The sequence below is a fragment of the Parasteatoda tepidariorum genome, chromosome X1, assembly GCF_043381705.1.
Source record: "Parasteatoda tepidariorum isolate YZ-2023 chromosome X1, CAS_Ptep_4.0, whole genome shotgun sequence".
Lineage (NCBI taxonomy): Eukaryota > Metazoa > Arthropoda > Arachnida > Araneae > Theridiidae > Parasteatoda > Parasteatoda tepidariorum.
This window is the reverse complement of record NC_092214.1, coordinates 81,139,101-81,161,391: the sequence shown is the minus strand read 5'-3', so window position 1 is coordinate 81,161,391 and position 22,291 is coordinate 81,139,101. Positions and strand designations below refer to the sequence as shown.

General features: G+C 27.6%; 1 protein-coding gene across 2 annotated transcripts in view; it reads left to right on the top strand.

Annotated features, from left to right (window-relative positions):
* Positions 1–22,291, top strand: part of LOC107454254 (retinoid X receptor ultraspiracle) — a 150,790-nt gene that overhangs the window by 54,323 nt on the left and 74,176 nt on the right. The window contains exon 1 of one of the 2 annotated variants that reach the window (XM_016071378.3): positions 4,216–4,536. The exons of the other annotated variant lie outside the window; for it this stretch is intronic. Coding sequence (XP_015926864.1) covers positions 4,449–4,536 — 88 coding nt within the window. The 5' untranslated portion in view covers positions 4,216–4,448. Of the gene's footprint in view, positions 1–4,215; positions 4,537–22,291 lie in introns of those variants that run through there. 2 annotated transcript variants of the gene reach the window in all.

Here is a 22,291-nt window from a genome sequence, read left to right as displayed (position 1 = left end):
ACAGTTCTGCTTAAACTAACATCTTACAACCTAATATAAGTTATTTGTCATCTCATCTGCAACAACAGAAGTCACACTGATGTTACTTTAAGTTGAATTACGCGTATAACTGAGACATAGCAAAATGTTTTTTTTTCCAATGTAAATAAGGAGTTTTGAGTTGATAGTATTTAGTGCTATTATTATTTTCCCAATAATTACGAATTCAAAATTATTTGACGGCACGTCTATGACCTCATTCAACAATTTTTTAGAAAAAATGGCACGTTGGTGTATAAAGGTTCGCCACCCCTGAGATAGAGCTTTAAAATTTCCCATGCAATTGAATTATCAGTTATACTAATTGAATTATCAGTTCAATTTAGTTAATTCTATCGATCAAAATATCTTTCGATAGGTGGAAGTACTTATGTGTTTTGACTCTTACTTTCTTATGGGCTGTTTTAGTTTTAAATTTTATTAACTTCTTGCTGATTTGGGATATTTTTCCTCCTCCATTTTTTTCTGTATTTTGCTCTGAAGATGATGTGCCAATTTTAAACTACTGAAATATATTTATTTGTGAATTTCAACGCCGGCTTTTATTGTTATTAAACTAATATTTTACTTTTTTAAGTTTATTTGCTTTTGATACACAATTTTTTACTATAGAGAGTTGGGTCAGATATTTTAGATTGCGGCTCCTTCCCATATTGAGATAAAATGCGTTTTTGTGTTTGATTTCATAGCTTAAAATATGATCTTCAGAAATTAAGTGGCGGGCATCAGTGGTCCCCGGGCGGTGGACCGGATTAAATGATACGCTCGAGACGTTATGAACAGTGATCGAGATAAAGCTAAGATCCATCACCACATGTTTCGAAGGCCTCTTTAAATACAATTAAATACCCCCTTCATCGGAACGTGGTACAATTATCAAATCCTCGGCGATTAAAAGGTTGAGGAGCACTGTTAACCGCACGAGTCATTAAGAATAAGTCTTAGTATGAGAAAATACGATCATTAGATTATAAGTTATTAAGAGATTCCATTTTTTTCCATGTAGTAAGCAAAAGAAAGAGAAAAACGACACTTAATTTTGGGGTAATAATTAGGTTTTCATAAGCTATCTTATGAAAACCTAATGCTATCTTATGGAAATCTAATCATGTTATCATATGAAAACCTAAACTAGACTTTCATTATGCTAATTATTAAGAGCCAGTCTTTAAAGAGTCAAGAGCAGGATTGGATACTTGACTTTTTTGATTTTGTTGAAATTTAAAGTACTATTTATTCTTCTGTATTCACCGAAATACATACCTCTGTATTTTACTGTTGGCACTAGTTAATTTTGACTGTTAAAATCTAAAAAAACAGCCTTATTTCGAAGATTTTTGAATGACCTTTGATTTTCGATGCTAAGGTCCACTGAAAGAATTTTATATTTCAATAGTGCTGTTTCAAAAAAAAAAAAAAAAAAAAAAAAAAAAAAAAAAAAAAAAAAAAAAAAAAAAAAAAAAAAAAAAAANTTGAGCCTCCTAATGTTTAATTTACTTTTTGAGTGTTCTACTGAAATAATAACGAAATAAAAATAATTATAAAAGTCGCTTATCCGAAAACAATTAAATGCAAAAATAAATCATTTAAATTATAATGTCATATGTAAATATTTTTATTGCCGACCAAAAGGATAAAATATAATATCCACACACAAAATCTATTGACTGAATCGTATTTCTACATACAGTCTGATAGCTAAACTTTAATGTTAAGCACAGACGATATTTTGAGTTTCGAAATTAGGTTTTACTTTCTTTGAATAATTATGTAGACGGAATTCTCAAAATTTAGTGGAAAATGTAGCTCAAATAGATCATTCGAATATTTGAGCCTCCTAATGTTTAATTTACTTTTTGAGTGTTCTACTGAAATAATAACGAAATAAAAATAATTATAAAAGTCGCTTATCCGAAAACAATTAAATGCAAAAATAAATCATTTAAATTATAATGTCATATGTAAATATTTTTATTGCCGACCAAAAGGATAAAATATAATATCCACACACAAAATCTATTGACTGAATCGTATTTCTACATACAGTCTGATAGCTAAACTTTAATGTTAAGCACAGACGATATTTTGAGTTTCGAAATTAGGTTTTACTTTCTTTGAATAATTATGTAGACGGAATTCTCAAAATTTAGTGGAAAATGTAGCTCAAATAGATCATTCGAATATTTGAGCCTCCTAATGTTTAATTTACTTTTTGAGTGTTCTACTGAAATAATAACGAAATAAAAATAATTATAAAAGTCGCTTATCCGAAAACAATTAAATGCAAAAATAAATCATTTAAATTATAATGTCATATGTAAATATTTTTATTGCCGACCAAAAGGATAAAATATAATATCCACACACAAAATCTATTGACTGAATCGTATTTCTACATACAGTCTGATAGCTAAACTTTAATGTTAAGCACTGACGATATTTTGAGTTTCGAAATGATTCCAAAAATTTACTTTTTTCTGAATAACATTTCGACATATTTTTGATCCTTAAATTAATTTTGAAAATGTACCCCAAATAAAGCAGTCGAATGTTTATAACCCCCTTAGTACCTCAAATAAAGCAGTCGAATGTTTAAAATCCCTTTAATGTTAAATTTACTTTTTGCTTGGTCCACTATATCTCTAGAATTAATTTTTTAAAAAATGATTTAATTTTTATGAAGTTTGATTAAAAAAAAGAAGCTAACAATAGAAATCCAAAAATGTTATATGAAAGAACACTTTATACATTAGAAAAATGCCTGAAAATTAAGCAAGAAAAAAAATCTGTATAAGAAGCATTTATCCACAGAATGTTACCAGCATTTTTCCTAAAAATATCAATGTGAGATTTTATTTATTTATCTAAAATTTGTGAATCAATGTGTGATCTTTAAATGACGCAAATACGAATCTCGATATTTAATTTTAAAATCGCATGAATACGAGTCTCGATGCTTGATTTTAAAATCGTGTGAATACAAATTTCAATATTTAACTTTGAAATCGCGTGAATACGAATTCCGTTGTATAATTAAGTCACTTGAAAACGAATCATAATATTGTCTTTTTTACGCGATATATGATATAATATCGTATAAATACGAAACACGATTTGTGATTGTAATATTGTGAATGTAATTTTAAATGTGAATGCAATTTTAAATCGCGTTTGCATATGTAGGATAAAGAATAAATAATTTTCCTTTGGCGGAAATTTAAAACAATGAACTTTCTTCGAAAAGGCTTTTAAAATTAAATTGAAAAAAGCAGAAGAGACTCACTAGCATGCCTGAAAGTCGAATGTAGAAAAGTGCAGCTTTACGAACCAAAGAAAGAAATTCTCATAGTAATCTCTGTCAGAAAAACCTGAACATTAGGTAATTTTGATTTTTTTTTTCTTTTCGTAAAACTAAAAAAATTACCGCGATTGGGACACATTTTCTTCGAATAGTGTTCGTATATTATACATAATTATCGCTAGCTCTTTATTGTTGTTCTTTTCTATTTTCTCTGGAACATTCATCGCCCCATTGAGGGAAGAAATCACCCACTTAGGGGCAGCTACCGACCTACACCTTTATAAAATTGTAAACTATAAAATTGACACTATCACATTTTACTTATTCAGTTATTCTTCTAAGTTCATTCCAATTTTTTATTTAGATAATATATTGGCAAATTAAAATAATTTCTAAGCGTATAATAAAATTCATTTTTAAAAATAGCTAGTTTTTTAATACAATAAATAGTTACATTTATTAAGCACGTAAGCACTTTAATTATCTATCATTATATAATAACTAGTAATTTTATAAAATAAAAGTTTAGCACACTTTAATTTTAGCATATAAAAAACTTACTTATACTTATTACTATTATGACATAATATAAAAATTACCAACTTTTCTCTAATATTATAAAAATTCAGTAAAATCTATTAACCGTAGTTAAAATGCATTGATCGTGAAATATTAAAAAGTTGAAAGTAAAATAAAATATTTACTTTTATCGAATGAGCCCTTAATTGTATCAATTATTCCAATTTTGGGTCATTCACATTCTATCTAAAATAAATGCGAAAATTGCGCAACCTGTTCTTACAGTCGACATTTCCTCTTCACGGCCTTGAAATCTGGGCGCATGTTGGCTTCTTTGGCGCATTTTCTTTTAGCAGTAACCCTCACGATTTTCCAACAAAACTACTACGGGAACTGCTTAGAAATGGTTTGTTTTGATTCGTTTTTATGAGACAAGTATATTCGATAGAACTTGAAAGAGGTTGCCCTTTCAAAAGACACAATTTTATTTTATATATAAAATTGCATTATTTTAAAAATATCTCATTAAAGATGACTGTGATAGTTAAGTGATAAAGGAGTGGTCAAATAAAATTATGTTCTTTTAAAAATGATGAATCAGAAAAAAGAACGACCGAAACTTTCGGTAACTGCTTTACTATATGGGTCCGGTTTGCCTTGGTTACATTCCCCTATAAGTGAGTATTACTTCATATCAAATTTAAGATTGTTCCATATTTTGAAAAGAAATATCCCAATTTTTTAGAAATGAAATGCTTTGCAATCATGTGGAGAAAAAAAGGTTTTTTTATTTGCAAAGGTGGGTTAAAATGATCTCGTAAAGCGGGTCACTGGAAAGTGCAAATTAATGAATAAAAAAGAAACATGGAAAAAATTTATGCTCATATAATCCATATTTTCAATTAAAATTTCATGTAAATTCTAGCGGAACTAATTCTTTGGTAAAAAATTATTTGTAAATTATCCTCTTCAGTATTTTAATACCTTACAACTTCTTGATAAAATTCGTTTGGATATCGTACTATATTCGCCTTGAATTAGTTTTCTTTAATCAAATATTTATTTGTTAAAATTTTTTACATCGTATGTAATATTTATTCATATGAAAACAATAATAATACATTTAAAACTTTAGTGAATGAATCATTGGAGTTATGAATGAATTGCTTACTTTATAAAACATTTTTTATTATAATTTTTCTCCCAGTTATAAGTAGGTTACTACTTCTCCATAATCCTTAGAAATGGAAAGGCAAAGAAAAATATGTCTAAAGAAACTACTGATTTTATTCATTGCTGAATAATTACTTTATAATTTACTTCATAACATTTATTTTACAATTTCTTAATATTTAATAAAATGATCAATTAATATTTTTAATTCTGACACACATTTTGACTCATTTTTGTTTACGTATTTAACTGTTAGCAGAAAACAAGAAATACATTTTTGTGAAATGATGAAATTTTATTATTTTTTAAATGTATTTCACTTAGTCGTCAATCGGAGGCAACCTTTGGCTTAATGTAGAAGGGAAAATATTGCCCATTGTCCCTCCCTTTCACTATGCTGCTAATTGCGAAGTATTTCTGTATCTAAAAATTCTGTCTTTCAAAAAAAAGAAAAGAAAAAAAATTCTCTTTCTTGAAATAGTTTGCGAAAGAAATGTGATTTTTTTTTCTTTATCGAGAAAAATTGGCAGGCATCTTTATCAATGGAACCAAAGTGTTTGATTGATAATGTCGGCCAAGAAACTAGTTTCCTCCAGAAAAAGTGTTATATTTGTTTGATTGTTTTGTACATTAATTAATAAACATAATTACAAGACGGCATTTTTTTTTCGGATCTCGCATAATTTTGGATGGTTTTCTGACATTTTGCTATACGTTCAAACAACCAATAAATTGTTCGTTTTTTTTTTTTTTTTTTTTTTTTAATGAAACTTTTTGGGTTAAGTTTTTTTTAAAATTTATTAATAATCATTTCAGCAATTGGTTTCATGGAACATTTTTTTCTAGAAGTGACGGTTTGTTTATAGATTTTAGTAGATAATTGGTCGTTAATATTCTTGTGATATTAAATAACTAGATTAGTAATTAAGAAAAGAATTTTAATGAACTGAAGTCACATAACCTACCTGCGCACATAAGATGATCAGTGGGCTAAATGGTGCATATGGTTGGAATTCCCAACCTTTTTAGTCCACCAACCTACTTTTTCCCTAACCTTTGTTGATATAGCGAGTCAAAAAAATTTCAGTGACCCCTTATCAATATAGCACAATAAAGGCGTTTTTCCCTTTTTAAAGCCTACTATAATACTTGCTATAATAAATACACTTTTATAAAGAAGCCTTCGAAAATAAATACATTGACTCAATGTATTTATTTTCGAAATTTTTTCAATTCCAATTTTGATTAACATAATTAATATGTAAAATTTTTCCATGTTCGTTTAAAAATAAATTCAACTAGTCATTTTGTAGTTTAAATTAGCTAACTAATCAAACATTATTTTTTTAATATTTTCAAAAATGGGAAATAAATGGTGTCGTTTAGAAATGTAATCAGGTTGACTTGCAATCCGTCGCCTGTGTTTCTTAGTACAGAAAACGCTGATATTTTGAAATATTTCGATAAAATACTTTGAATTATTAAACAAAGCAGAAAACGTATTAATTTCACGAATGAATTAAAACTTAAAAATATATTCAATACATACTTCTTTATAAAACATGTTAAAATGAACAAAAATTTAAATATTTTAAAGTTCTCGAATAATAAATTCAAGACTTTTATAAAAATTTAAGTAAATTGAAATTAAAGATTATATAAACCTTTCAGGCAAACTTCACGGGCCGCAACAGTACTGAATTTTCTAACTCATGCCAATATCTTTGCGCGATTTGACGTTTGAATCGTAAAATGAGTGAATTTTCTTGTCTTCATTTAAAAGCGTTTTTTTTTCTATTTACAATTTAACATTTCTAAATAATTTTAGATTAACAATTTTAGTAAGTGCTTCAATTACAAATAAGGAGTAAGAGTTGGAAGCTTTGTTTTCCCTGGAGCTGGGACCATAGTTGGAGCTTCTCATGCTTTCAGGGCTTAAATTTTATTGTTTCCTACAGACATTCAAAAGGCTTACCGCATTGTAACGGCATTGCCCGTTAGCCAAATTGCAGTAGAAAAACTATTCTTGGCATTAAAATATATTTATGATAATGTGATTAAATATGAAGAAGGATTTTTGAGATTCTTCTCTTAAGAATGAACTGATAATTCAAGTGCGAATTTTAATTTATATTTTCTGTATGAGCTGATGATTTTTTTTTTTTTGCTTCTTTTATAATAAAAATTTGAAATTATAATCTGAAACGCTCATAAATATATATTATAAAATTGCCTGCAACTTAGCTGATTGTTTAGGAACGGAGCATCGAAATTGTTCCCGATAACAAATATTATATCCTAAATCAGAAATGTGAGTTAGAAAGCAAATAAATAATAATGCTTATTTTTAATCAATACTTATTTTCACTCTAAGTTGTTACGACCCACTACATAGCTCCACAACTAACTAAACATTTTCTTTCATAAAAGTTTTCAAAGCCCACTAAGGGGCGTTCACAAACTTATAGGCAGTGGTCTACATTAATTTTTGTAGTTTACTACAAATACTTTGTTACAAATGGAGTTAATTACTTTTTTTTAAATGCAGTGACTACTAACTACTTTGGAATATAGTAAATACTTCACTACTTTAAGTAGACGAACTTTTTTGGACGAACTGAATTCACACCTATGTTCAAAATGGTTTTGAATAAGACCATAAGGCTTACATCAAATATGAGGGAATAATTGAGAAGTATTTATTCATGTTTACATGTTACATGAACCTTCTTATTTCTTTTCCGACAGCTATTATTTAATTTAAGAAATGTGAAATCTTTCACTTTTTTAATTGTTTTGTTATTTCCTCTAAGAAATTAAATACATCGAAAATACGTTTCCTTCCTTTTAATTAACATCCATGTTTCACGAGTCGCATGTGACTAAAGTAATATATTATCTATTTTAATTATTAATGGCTAGTTAATAATAATATTATAAATAAGATAAGTTAAATAATTAAAGTTAAATCTAGTTAATAAGATAAATTATTAATGGCTAGTTTAAATGTAAGTGATTTTAAATACGTAATTTTTGATAACGTTCAGCTGCAGCCACCGGGTCATTTTCATTGCATCCATTGATGGACCAGTGAAGATTTGTACCCATCAAATTCGAACCGTCTTTCTTTTCTGAACTAACGTTAAAAGTAGTTGTCTAGAATCGCTACAAACTTTTTTTTTGTATAGCATTACTCAACTATACTACTTTTTTTTTAAAAAAGAAAAAGTAGCACACTACATTGCAAATCACGAAAAAATGTAGCGACTACAGTAGTTTCGCTACTTGTATAGGGCTGCCAATTTTTTACGCTTTTTGTAAAAATTTATTCCAGTGGTAGCTAAGTTTATGTTTTAATGTATTATTTTTTAGCCATTTCAACTTAGTTCCCACACCACTACATATAATTGATTTAAAAGTTCATATGTAAAGCTACTTTGCTTTAGCTCCTTCGTGATGAGACTTTTAAAAAGGTTGACTAAGTTACCAAAATTTCTTAAAAATTTTGTTTTTAAATGACTACCGCTCTGTAAAATATTTTGCAAAAAGCGTTGTAGTTGGTAGGCCTGCTTGTAGTGTACCACTGCATATAGGATAAGGAATCAGAGGTGGAGAAACATTTTTCAGACTTTTTGTGGCAGGAAAAGTTCATGAATCAATCTAGTAATATTTTGATTTGGAAATGATTGATAAAATTTTTTTTTTTTGATAAGTATGTGATAATGCGGTTAATACAGTTTATCAAGGATTACGAGTAAAGGTTGGAATTTCAAACATTCCTTGTTGTATTATCATAAGCTAATAATTAATATTCGTTTCATACTTATTCAATAGAAATTTACTTAAACAATATTTAGAAGCTAATTGCCTTTTACATCCATTTATTAAAAACTGACAGTTTTTTTAGTTTAAAATTTTTTAATATGCAGGTGTCATTTTAGGAGAAATTTGTTTTGTTTACCAAATTTTTAATATTGAAAACGCACTCTTTGCAAATTATTTTATCGCAAAAATGTATTATGCACAAATTATTTAGGTCCGTAAAAACGGAATGTTTTATTTTAAAAATGGATCCTTCACAATTTTTTTTAATATCAAAAATTGATGCTCTTCTCAAAATTCTTTTGAAAAACGGAGACAATGACATCTTCATAATTTTAATATTACACCTTCTTAAAATACATGCTTTTTCTGTTTTTTTTTTTTTGTTTTTTTCCCTTCACAAAAACAGAACCTTGGGTAGAAGAATCCGATTCTAGGGTAAATTTAGTTTCAGAAAATTGTGAGCAGATTTTCGTAATCTAAAATTACATTGTTTTTGTGATTCTCCTCTAAACCACGAAATCAAGACTGTATTTTCACAAATCTCTTAACTTTGAGTAGATTTTTCATATTATAATTTAAGTTTTGATTTATTTATAATTCATTTCGTATCATATGCTATTTATATAAAATAGCGGCCCACAACTTTTTATGTAAGAGTGCCACAAAAAAAAAAAAAATTTAGCTTTGGGGACAACAATAAATTCAATTTTTATATCAATTGATAATAACTTGATTACTCTTTATTGCTATATTATCAATAGCAATTTGACTTTAAAAAAATCATATCATGTTCAGGAATTGCAAAAACCAGTGCTTAGAATAGAGACATACTAGGTCTTCAAATTTTGCCGGTTCTGCGCAAACTCAACAAAACCTGAATATTTGACAAGGGCTGTTCCGGGTATCCGGCAAAAAAAAAACTTTTAGTTACCCGGCAGGTTTCAAATACACGATAAAAATTGGATTTATTTCCTGGCCGGGTATTATAGCATTTAAGAAAAACAATATAAAAATCATGAGATTTTCTACCTAACAAATATTTATTAAGGCTAAATAATTTTATTGCGCGTATATAAGTAAAAATAGATGTTTTCACTGTTATATTTCTTTGCAAGTCTTAAACTCAATCTAAACATATTTATGAAAGAAAATCGGGATAAATGGTGAAATGTATAATGATTGATATGAAAATTTCCTACATAGGCGTCTGCTAGTAATAGACTGCATTTAGTTTATTCATTTTCTTCTTATGAACTTAAATTTTTAAATCATTCGTTTATGTAACATCTATTAAAAGCAGGATATTTTGAAAGTATTTTTATTAAAGCGACGGTTCATAGGGTGAAAAATGTTTTCAAGTTTAATTATCCAATTACTATTTGTCAGGGTACAAGTTTTAATTATCCAATTACTATCTTTAAGGATAAAATTTTTAATTATCCAATTACTATCTTTCAGGGTACAAGTTTTAATTATCCAACTACTATCTGTCAGGGTATAATTTTTAATTATCCAATTACTATCTGTGAGGGTACAATTTTTAATTATCTAATTACTATCTGTCAGGGTACAATTTTTAATTATCCAATTACTCTAAATGTAATTCACATACAAAGGGAACTCGGATAATCGGATGAAATTTTTATTTTATTACTAGTGTTGAACAGAAGATCAATACGTTGTGGGTTAGCCTATCTCACTCAGTATTCAGGTAAATTGCAACCCAAGAAACAGAACATATTGGGCCAACGAGTAAGAAATTCGCTTTATAGAGAAAACGTTACAAAATGTTATCGATATTCAATCAGCTTGCATTGAAGTATCACACAACGTTTGCAAATGAACTTATTGTTCGGTTAAATAAAAATAAAAATGTTTTTGACAAAAAAAAAATATATTTTTGCAATTTTTAAAAAATAAAAACCACCTTTTTAAAAATAAAAACCACCACTTGTGAAATTTATTTAGAAATAAAAGCTGCCATCTTGTTTTTAACGGGTGCTTTTGTTTACGAAGAAATTAATTTCGTAATAAAATTAGAATAACTAATGTGACATTTGTAAGTAAATATTTGTTTTGTTCGTAATTTCTGTCTCAATTATACACCTGTAGAATGTTGAGCTTACAAACTCAAGCAATAAAAATATATTTTTGCATTAATTCATTTAATAAAATAACTTGTTTATATTTCTTTTAAATGTAATGTAAAAAACATGAATTTTTTTTAAAACCTTTCTTTCTATTACAAACAGGGTTGGCAAGTTTTTGACACATGACGGTTTTTACCGGTTTATACCATGGTTTTTACCGTCATGTTAAACCCCCCCCCTGTCAAAAACGTCAAAAACTGTCAAAAACCCATAGTTTTGATAAAACTGTATTTTTATTTGAGTTTAACTGCTTATGATTTAAAATTAATTAATTTTTGGGCAATAAAATTAGAAAAAAAGTTGTTAAAAGATATTTAAGAACAGATTTTTGCATTTTCCCAACATGATTATATCAAATCATACTATTTGAAGTAAAATATTAGGATACTAAACAAAATTTTCAACATTTCCAAGCATCATTTTGTTTGGCATATTACATTACTGAAGAATGTCAAGTCATTCCTGACTTAGAGTTTGTTAGTAGTTACAAGTTTTGAAAGTTTTGTTTAGCTTATTTCTAATATTTAAGAAATGCCAAATTTTAAATTCTTTTTTTAGTTCTTGAATTTATTAATAGTTCCAGGTATTTTTGTTTGTTTGTTTATTTCTAACATTTAAGAAGTGCAAAATTTTGAATCCTTTGCAAATCAAGCTATAATGATAGAAGTTAAGTATCACTATTTTCAATAAGTATGTTGTTACAATATTTCTGTATGAATGAATATCCTTCTATAAGAATACTTGTAAATAGTTGCAAAATCAATAGCAATCATTTACAACATTCATTTATAAAGGCAATTAAGTGAAAATAATATATTGTCCGCTATATGCCATAAATTAAAGAAAACAGTAGGTTTTTGACGGTTTTTACCACTGTCATGTCAAAAACCAGTTTCTGACGGCAAAAACCCAACCCTGATTACAAAATATACAATGGTTTAAAACAAGATATTTTCTCATATCTAAGCATATTAAATCTTCTAAAGTTTTATGTTGTAAATTCAATTTTTTCTTCCTTTTGTAAAATAACCCATAGATTTTTTTTTGTTTTCCTGGCAGAAAAGCTTTTTCATACTTTTTTAGTTTAACTTAATGAATCGAGGCAATTTTTTCATGCATTTAAACTGAGATATCATTAATTTTCTTTCTTTTTTTTATGTTTAAAATAAGATAAAGCACGTCAAAATAAATTATGTTTTTTTTTTCAACAAGTTATTCTAGAAATATATTTTGTTTTCAATGTCATTTAAAATTTCATTTCTTTTCATTAAAACAATCAGTTAAAATTTTACATAGTAGTAAATTAGATCGTGTCTAAACCTGTAGTTACAGCTTAATATTATTAAAAAACTTACCAACTTCATGGGTTTCAAAAACTAAAATTATTTTTATGAGTAATTTTAAGGTTACTGATTAAAATATGATGAATCTTAATATGATTGTATCAAACATAAATCAGTGTTACCTGGTAGTGACTATCCGGTGAAATTGTCCGCGTACCCAGCACCGGTTTATAAATATTAAAAAACTTGTCTGGGTACCAGGTAATAAGATTTCTTCACTGGAACTGGCTAATAAACGGGTAATGAAAATCTAGCCGGAGAAAAGTTAATAAAACTATTTTAAATCGTTAATTTTATCAAACATATTACATAAACGAGGTTTAAAGGAGGTAAAAATATTATCTGAATTTGACTTTTTAAACAGCTTTTACATTTCATCTGCTACATTATTGGAGCTTGATTATTGCTACCGTTATATTTAACCATTTATTCTTCAATTATTTTTTCGACTAACAGGTGAAAACGTTAATGACAGCTAATTCTGGATTCTATTGATATTTATGCTATATGCACTTAATATTCAGTACCTATGCAATGTAAGTGGGGGAAAAAACTAATCACCCGGTATAATTTTTGACCTAATGATCATATTTTCAGGTATCAGGAGTTTATCTTAATGGTTCGAGGGGGGACCACAAATATGCTAATTAGTTAATGCAATCGATATTTTAAGTTAATAAATCATACGCAAAAACGTACTTTCTCTCAATGAATTTTTTTTTCTTCGATGGATTATGATTTCTGACCCCCAAAATATAGAGAGAAACGGCAATATTATCTTAATTAACACACATCAAGTTTAGATCTGTGTTCCGCTCCCAAATTTTGAGAACTGCAGAAAAAAGATGTTGCAGAAAAATATAATAAGATAATTGAAATATTGCAGAAAAAGAGAGAATTCGAGGACAATAAGTATCTGTTTGAGTACCTTTATTTTCAACTATCTTCTAGACGATTTGTAAAATTTTGAAAAACTATTCATTATTTTGTAATATTGTAAAATGTTGTTATATTTTTGTGGTTTTGTGAAGACCACAAAAACCAGTGACTGCCCAGTCTTTTTGTGAATTGGTAAAAATTCTACACATCAATTAATGACGCTCGGTTTTTCAAAGGATGAAATTTGTGAATGGTTCATTTGTAAAATAAAAAAATACAACTGTGAAGTTTTAATATTAAAAAAACTACTAAAGGGGCCAATATTACATTAAATTAATTTGTGAAGGGTCCGCTAAAGAATTCTCTTCTTCAATAGTATTTCGTTCTTGATTAGCCTATTATATAAGGAAGAGGGAACAATTTTTATAAATTAGTTATAAAAAGAAGCATTGTTTTGGATTAATTTATTAATATTTTGATAGAATTTTTTTCTCTTGTACGTTCCAGTTAAAACATTTTTTTTTTCACCATTTTTTATACTTTTCATTTATTGCTTAAGTAAAAGTATTTTTAGATTTCCATTTACAGTAAGTAATGGTTTAATTTTTTGTGATCTTTGTTTCCAGATTACGGTGTATTACGTTGTCTTATCATTTATGTTAATTTTTGTGTCCATTTTATCTTTAGTATGTAGATTAGATACGATTTAGTAAAAAAGTAATTTATTGTTGCATTAAAATATCTATAATTATCATTCTTTAAAATTTATTTATATCTATTTTTATAATGAGGAATCAATTTCTTAAGTTAAGAATATTCAGGTTTAGAGATTTCTCACTGTATGTGCGAAATCGTACCACTTTTTTTAAACTCATTTCTGTTCAACTTATTCTTGTCTTCATTTTTTATTTGAATCCTTAGATTTTTTTCTTAAAGGTAGGTATAAGACAATTAAAAAAATATTTCGCACGGAACAACATTTTCCAAGCAAAGATTACAATATTTTTTTTAGCTATTGATTTCCTCTAATTAAAAAAAAGTCTGATGTGTACCAAAAAATGTTTCGATTTTTTTGTAAAATGTTATCCTGATTCTTATTTTGAACTTCTATGAATCCTGAGTATTATCAAAATATTCGGATTTCTTATTATTTGCTTGTAAAATATTAACTCTGATTTGATTTTTACGTATATTTCACTCACAATTAGCTTCATTAAAAACAAAGGCGATGAATCGCAAAAATTTCACGTTTATGTAAGAAAAATAATTTTAAATAAGTATTAAATATAAACAGTGGATTTATTTATATGCAAACACTTAAGTTCACATATGAGTTATTTTCACCAAAATGAGTTTAAAAATAAATTTAAAACTAAATATAATAAAATAAATAATAATTTCAATGCAAATTCATTCGTCAAAATATTTTTAATGATTTAAAGGTTTGATTATAGAAGTGTATAATAACAAAAATATGAAAATGCTGAAAATGGAACAAAAAAGATTTATTTTTTATCTATTTTTATTATTATCATTGCTTGTGTTCATTTATTTTTATTTTAATTACTATTTTTTGTAGTTTTATTTCATTTTTTTTTTGTAAGAGAAGTTAAACACTTGCAAAGAAGGCGATAATTCAAAGGATGGGAGGGTATGGTTTAAGCCAATTATTAGTTAATTCAAATGAAGCAAATCAATAAACAAATTCATTAATAACATGATTCATCCAATTTCTAAAACAATGAACAAAAATAGTAAGAATAAAAAAAATTAAATTCAAAAGTTATTTTTATCTTTAGAATTGACTGAACTAAACAGTGAATGGTAAATCGTGTAAATGGCACAAATTATTTCCCATAGCATATGAAAGGACAGGAATTTTGAAGATTATACATACTTTTATGAATCCCCCTACATTTTGAAGAGTAATGCATGAATTCTCCCAGAGAAAGGAAAAATTTTAACTAACATGTCCTGAGAAGTCGAATCGATATTTCGAGCCCTGATAATGTTTAGTAAACTATATATTTTTATTAATATTATTTAAATATGTTTAGTGTTAAAATAAAATGTATTAGATAGTGAATTAATATTAAAGCTAAAATTATTATTTCAAATCATAATTTATTCTATGTGAAATGGTGATGTTATTGAGTTAAACCACTTTGCCAACTCGATTATTTCTTTAGCCGATAGAATTGCATATAATTGTTGCACCCAAATCTCCTTCTATCTCTTAATTTTGATGATATAATCGCGTCCATTTTGAAAAACTTTTGATTCATTGATCGGATTATCACGTATTATAATAAAGAATATTTTTTATTTGGAAAAAGGTTTGGATGAACGAGTTTTATAATTAAGGGCAAAAAAATTTTCAGCTTAAATAGTTCCATAGATAGACGAATAGATTGTCTTTGATTTAGAAACTAAACATATTATCTCCTTAAATTAATTAGCATATTTAATGTTAATCTCTTGAATCATCAAATGTGAAACTTCAATCATTAGATCGAACATCTTCTTCGATCTATTAAACTCTTGATCATTACTTAGATCGAAAATTTTAAGGTGAGCTGAGTTCTCAAAAGGTGTAAATTTGAGACGATCTTTGATTTACACTTCAAAAAACTGTGCGAAACGCAAATATGTTATAATTATTCTTTTAGAAACTTGAAAATAAATAATTGAAAATTATTTATAATGATATGATAAAAATTATTATTTTCTATTATGCTAAATTAAATATCGACACGGAAAAATATAAATGTCGCGTGTTAGTACATAAAATCGGTATAAAGATTTTTTCAGATTTTTTAAAACATATTCTATTTTCGAAAAATTGTGAAAATCTCATAATTTTATGAATTCGCAAAAATTAGAAAATTCAGTTGTCTATTCAGACTTTTTGTGAAAGGTCCTATTTTTGTGAAAAATCTCTTCATACTTTTCTGAATCTAAAATTAGCGTAGAATCGGGTTATTTTGTGAAGGTCCTGTTTTCTTAAATATGTGAAAAATGTATTTTTTTTTTTTTTTTTGAAAAACAAAAACTAAGTTCTTTAAGAATTTTTAGCCTTAAAATTATGAATGAATGACGTCACTGACATTGATTATGAAAAAAATAGCTAAGCGCTCATTTTTAAGATAAAATATTTATGTGAGGTTTGTTTTTACAATTAAACAATTTGTAAAAGGTTCGTTAAATGATCCAAATCGCTGACAACTGTTATGCATCTCAAATTGACTAATTTATGGGAAATTCTCAAATGATGGGACCATAACATAGACTTAAACTTTAAGCTCTGAGAAAAAGTTTACATTTAAGTCCCGGTAAAAATTTTAAAGAAAATTTATAATTCTGTCTAGTGACAGGAATTAAGATAATAATTATTGCAAAAGTTATCTAGAAATACTTTAAACAATATTTTTTCTCACCAAAAAAACCAATTTTAGACATTTATGATGTTAACTAAGCTAAAGTAATACCAAGAAAAAAGTTTCTTTTAATAATATGTAAATGTTAACAAATAAAAATAAGAGTAAAATTTTAAATAAGAAGGTTACTCGATAATATCCTTAACAAATGGCAGGAATTCATAATTTATATTACTGCTTGTAAGTGTTTAAGAAAAAACAATTCAGTTTTTTGATGTATGTCCAAAATCGTAATATACAAATCCGCGCTATTATTTTAGTAGAAAGCAGACTAAAGTATTTTAAACTTATTTATCCATCATTTAAATAATTTTTAAATCATTTAAGAATTTCCTTGTGTTTTTATGAAATATTTCTAAAACGAAATGCCATTTTTTCTCACACGGGAAATATAGGATTATCCACAAAATGTAGCGTACGCAACTCTGATAGTATTTGACATAAATTTATTATTTAAGATAATCCGATGTCCACCATCATGCGATCAATGTTTTTTATAAAAGGTCTTATTTGAGGGGGAAGAGTGCCGACGAACTATTAGAATTTCTTCCCGAAAATAAAGATCGTATTGATATGCTTTTTTCTTTCATAGTAACATTCAAATTTTGGTAATTTTTTTTTTTTTAAATATTCCTCACATTTTGAGTGACCTTAAAAATTTTACGAACGTTGTATTGTAAATACTACCCATAATTTTTATTTACTTTTCAGTGTCATTGTTTTATTTATTTATTCCATTTTTGTTTGTTTGTTTACTGACAACACTTATTTTCTTGCGCATTAGAATCGATTTATGGCTTCATTGCAAACATCATTTCGCTTAAGAAACGAGCACTGTTTAAGTAATAGTTTCGCACTAATTCTTTCACACAACTGTTATTTTCACAACTTAATACAATTCTTTTGCTACAGTTCTGTACTTACAAATCTATTTAATTTATCTCAAAACTAATGGATCAAGGAATCAGGGCAGTTCTCAAAAAATGTGAGCATGACACAGATGTTGTTGACGTATGCCATTAAGTTAGAGTGTTCTTGTTTTCCAGTGGCGTCATCTATGGCCAAGAATTCGACTTCTTCCACACCCATACATCATACCCGTTTATAGGGTGGACCCATTCATACATCCATTCTTTCATCCACAGATCGTAATTTTGACCTGAATTAGAGAACGATCAATCTCCCATTCAGTACCCCCAGAGGTTTGATTTGTTATGGGAACATGGAGGACTTTGAGACTCGACAGATTTAACGTGCATCAGTCACCATTTACTACACGGGGAGTATTCGGCCGGCAGGGATCGAACCCACGACCACTTGGACATGGGCCCAGTACCCTACCAACCAGGCTATCCCGGCCCTATGACACAGATCTAAACTCTGACAACAATTAAGTTTAAATTTAATTCACAGTAAGACGAATAAATTTATAATTCTGTCTAGCGACAGGAATTAACATAAATATCTACAAACTTGTTCTATAAATACTTTTAAAAATATTTTTTTCTAACCAAAGAGGCCAATTTCGGATATTTATCATGTTAACTGAGACAATATCACATTTGTAGATGTTTACAAGTGAAAAAATAAGAGTATAACACTTAAATAGGACGGTTACTTGATAATATATTCTTAACAATTGATAATAAATATACCCTTAAATTGATAAGTTATATTATTGTGCGAAATATTTTTAGAAAAAGCAACTGAGTGTTTTGATATAGGTCGAAAGGAGTAGTGAACGAAATCATGCTATTATTTTAACAAAGAATAGATTAAAGTAAGCACTCCAAACTTGTTTACCCATCCTTTAAATAATTTTTAAAGCATTTAGGCATTTCTTAAAATTTTTATGAAAAATATTTCTGCAACAAATTGCCATTTTTTATACAATTGTCCAAAAAATGTAACATAGGTACAGTGACTGGAAGTTACGCGCTACAAGTAGCGAATCTACTGATTTTTTTTTTGTTAGTTAGTACTGTAGTAGTCCATTTAAAAGAAGTAGTGTGTTAGTGAATAGTGCTATACAAGAAAAAAAAAGAAAAACAGTAGTTTGTAGCGATTCTTGGCAACTACTTTGAACGTTAGTTTAGTAAAGAAACAAGGCTCAAACGCAACTAATTTTTTGAATCAAATAGGTATGAATCTTTGCAGGACTGTCAATGAGACTGCTTCTGTGGCCGAGCTTTATAAGAATTGCATCTAACGTTCCAGAGCTGCAAGTTTTTTCCTTAATCAAGTCATTATATATAATGATTAATATTTGACAAGCCCTTAAGAATAATAGCTAATTTATCACTTTGAGCATACCTTGAAATGCGAATGTTCAGTACCCAAAGGGAAAAAAACGGACCACCCTGAATAACTTTTGATTTAATGATCGGATCTTTAAGTTTTAGGAAACTTTTTCCTTTTGAATATCGAAAGAAAATTAAAATTGCTCTCGAAATTATGGATACCTCATCGCACCTTAGAGGCAGTCTATAAATTATGTCACACTATTTTTCAATATTTTTAACCCCTCCTCCTTTTTGTCACAAAATGTCATGACATTCCTTAAATATCCTTTAGTAACATTATATTACATACACATATGCTTGCAGTTCAAAAACAAAACACTACATTATTGATCAAATGTAGTATTTTTACTTTATGCATTATGTGACTAAATATAAATTATGTGCGCACTTTTTTTGTTGAAAAAAACAAACAAAGTATTTGATCTACTGATAACTAAAATGTTTTCCTTTTAACCAAAATATGTCACACTTTTTGTTACCCCTTCTCTCCCCTTTGTCACAATTTTATGACTCCTCCCTACGCTCGTCGATTGGATGCCCTCTTCATCTGTATTAGGAATTTTTGTGCCAAACTAAACTATGGTAAAAGAGCTATGAAAATTTTTGGAACTGTTGTTAATTGAAGAGTTATTAATAAATGATCCTGAAAGTCATAAATTTCGAAAAAAAAATTTGTCTTTGTTTCAAAATTAAAGAAAATAATAGCACGAATGAATTCAGTATATCATTTCTAATAGTTTCTAGTTGGCATAGAAAAAAAATTCTAGTAAAATTACCGTACTTGTAAGGTAATGACATTTCTGGTAAAAAAAAAAATCCTAATTCTTATAATAAAACCTAAATATACGTTATTTTAACCATTCATTTAGTAAGTTTTTTTATCTCAAGGTAACGGTTTACGGAAAATTCTGGTTTTCAAAAGTAAATTTCCACATTTAGTAAAAATATAAAACAGAAAAATAAATTTAACCGAACAATTGGTTTTTATGTCATAATAAAATTACCAAATTTTACGATATTTATTATCAAACAGCATGGTAGTAAAATTTTATTTTATTGTTAATTTTACTATTACCAATGCGTTTCTGTAAAAATTACGATTTTTTTTTGGTGTTCCCAAAGAGCAAGACTCATTGTAAACTATATTCTGGTGGTACCGACCACACTTTTTTCTCAGTGCATAAATATACTTTTAAGAATCTTTTCGTTAAAATATGTATATTCGAATGAGCGTGCGAGATATTAATATCTAACTCTTATTACAGTTTTAACAATTTTTACTTATATTAAAATGTTTTTTTCCTAAACTGCTATGTTGTATAATGAAATCTCAATTTAAATACAATACCTTTAAATCTAATTTCACTTTAGAAAATGTAGAATTATATAATTTGATATTTACTTAGTAATAATATCTAGACTTCCAAAGAATTCGATGAAAATGTTGAGTACACAAAATAGTATCAACTCCACTCTTTATTGCTCAAATGAAATCCCTGACATTGACTTCCTCGGCTTCAGTTTTGTTGGTATTGTCATAAATCTCTTCTACCTTAACAAAGCTTCATTCTAAACAAAGAACAAAATATTCCAAAGTAGTTGTTATGTGACCGCCAACTGAACATTGCGTAAGATGTTGTTCATCCAATCGCATTGCCCGACCTTGAGACAGACTGAAAAGTACTTTGTTGATTCTTTTTGTTGATGTAGGTGCGAGCCAAATTTTTTTTTTAATGCCTCCTTCAATTTTTATTTTTCAACTAAAGGCTTACAAATAATTCGAGCTGTATTGGGTTGTTGTGTAGGAATTAGAAAAATTCATTTGCTTGACTCTAGAAACGCACGAAGTTACACGTTTTGTTGCAAATTTGTCTAGAATATTTAAAAATATTCTTAATGTAGGCTCTGCTCCTCTAGTATGCAGAAGTATACTGATTTGCTATCAAACTTGCTTAGTTGATCAGTTTGCTCATTATAAAATCGCAGAATACTGTTTCATTCCCTTTGGAAAACTGAAGCAATTTTCTGCGATGTTATAAAAACTGTTTCATTGCCTTTAGAAAACGAAATTTTTTTTTACCATGTAATAAAAATTTATTATTTGCAAAAGCAAAATTTATTTCGTTTTATAGAATCTAAGAATGAAAGTCATTAATTTATACACATTTGTTATTAATATTTAAAAGCATTCTTAGTGGCATTCTGATTTGTGGTTAAACTTATTTTGTTGATCATTAATATCGCAGAAAACAGTTTTCTACCATGCCATTAATATCGATGAAACAGTTTTCTACCATGTCATGAAAATTAAGTCAAAGCATGTCTTATTTTTTTAAATCTAGAAACAAAATTTATTTAATATTAGAAATTGTTTAGATTACTTGAAAACTTTCTTTTCGTGAGCTCCTTGTATTGCAGTAGCAATTTAATTTGTTATCAAACAACTAACTTGCTTTGTGAGTTAGCTCGTTCTAACATCGCTGTAAACCAGTGTTTCCCAACCTTTTTTGTGCCATGCCCCACCTAAGCCTTTTTAGAATTCTTATGCCCCCCTATATAACACATGAGCAATTCTACAAATAAACGCCAATTAGGTGGCCAAAAAAAAAAAAAAAAAATTGGGGGGGGGCATGGGCGGATAGTGAATTTGTGGGGCCCTGGGCTGAAACTACTCAGGGGCCCTAATAGCCATTTTGTCAAAAAACTGTTTTCTATAGTGATGTAGATAAGTATATAGAAAAAAATAGGACAATAAAATAATTTTATTTATTTATTATTTATTTATGTATACAAACAGTAATTGTACAACATTATTGCAAAAGAAATTGACAGGTTATGTGTAGTCATGTTATATAAATTATAAAGCAACCTTTCTGCATTAGGTTAAGGGAATGCGCAGCACATGGCACATGATCCGCGGATTTATTATTATTTTTTTAGTAGTGCTTGTACACCATTGTTGTGACTAGGACTGGGCGATATTAGAAATTATATATCGTGATGCATCGTCAGTTTTGCATCGCGATATAGTATTTTTGAATTTCCTTTACTTGTAAGGCACAGAAAGTCAGATTTCTATCAAGACTCCATACTCAGATTGATTTAAATCAATTTATAAATTTGAAGATATATATGTTTTGCTTAGGAAAGATATTAAATAAATTGACTACAATGTACAAATCTTACTTAAAATATTTATTGAAATGTTTGTTTAGAAATTCATAATACGCTTAAAACAAAGTGTTAAAAACTTTTTTTTAAAGCGTTTTTTACAAATTAATATTTTCTTGTACTATTATGCATAAATAATTACATAATTATT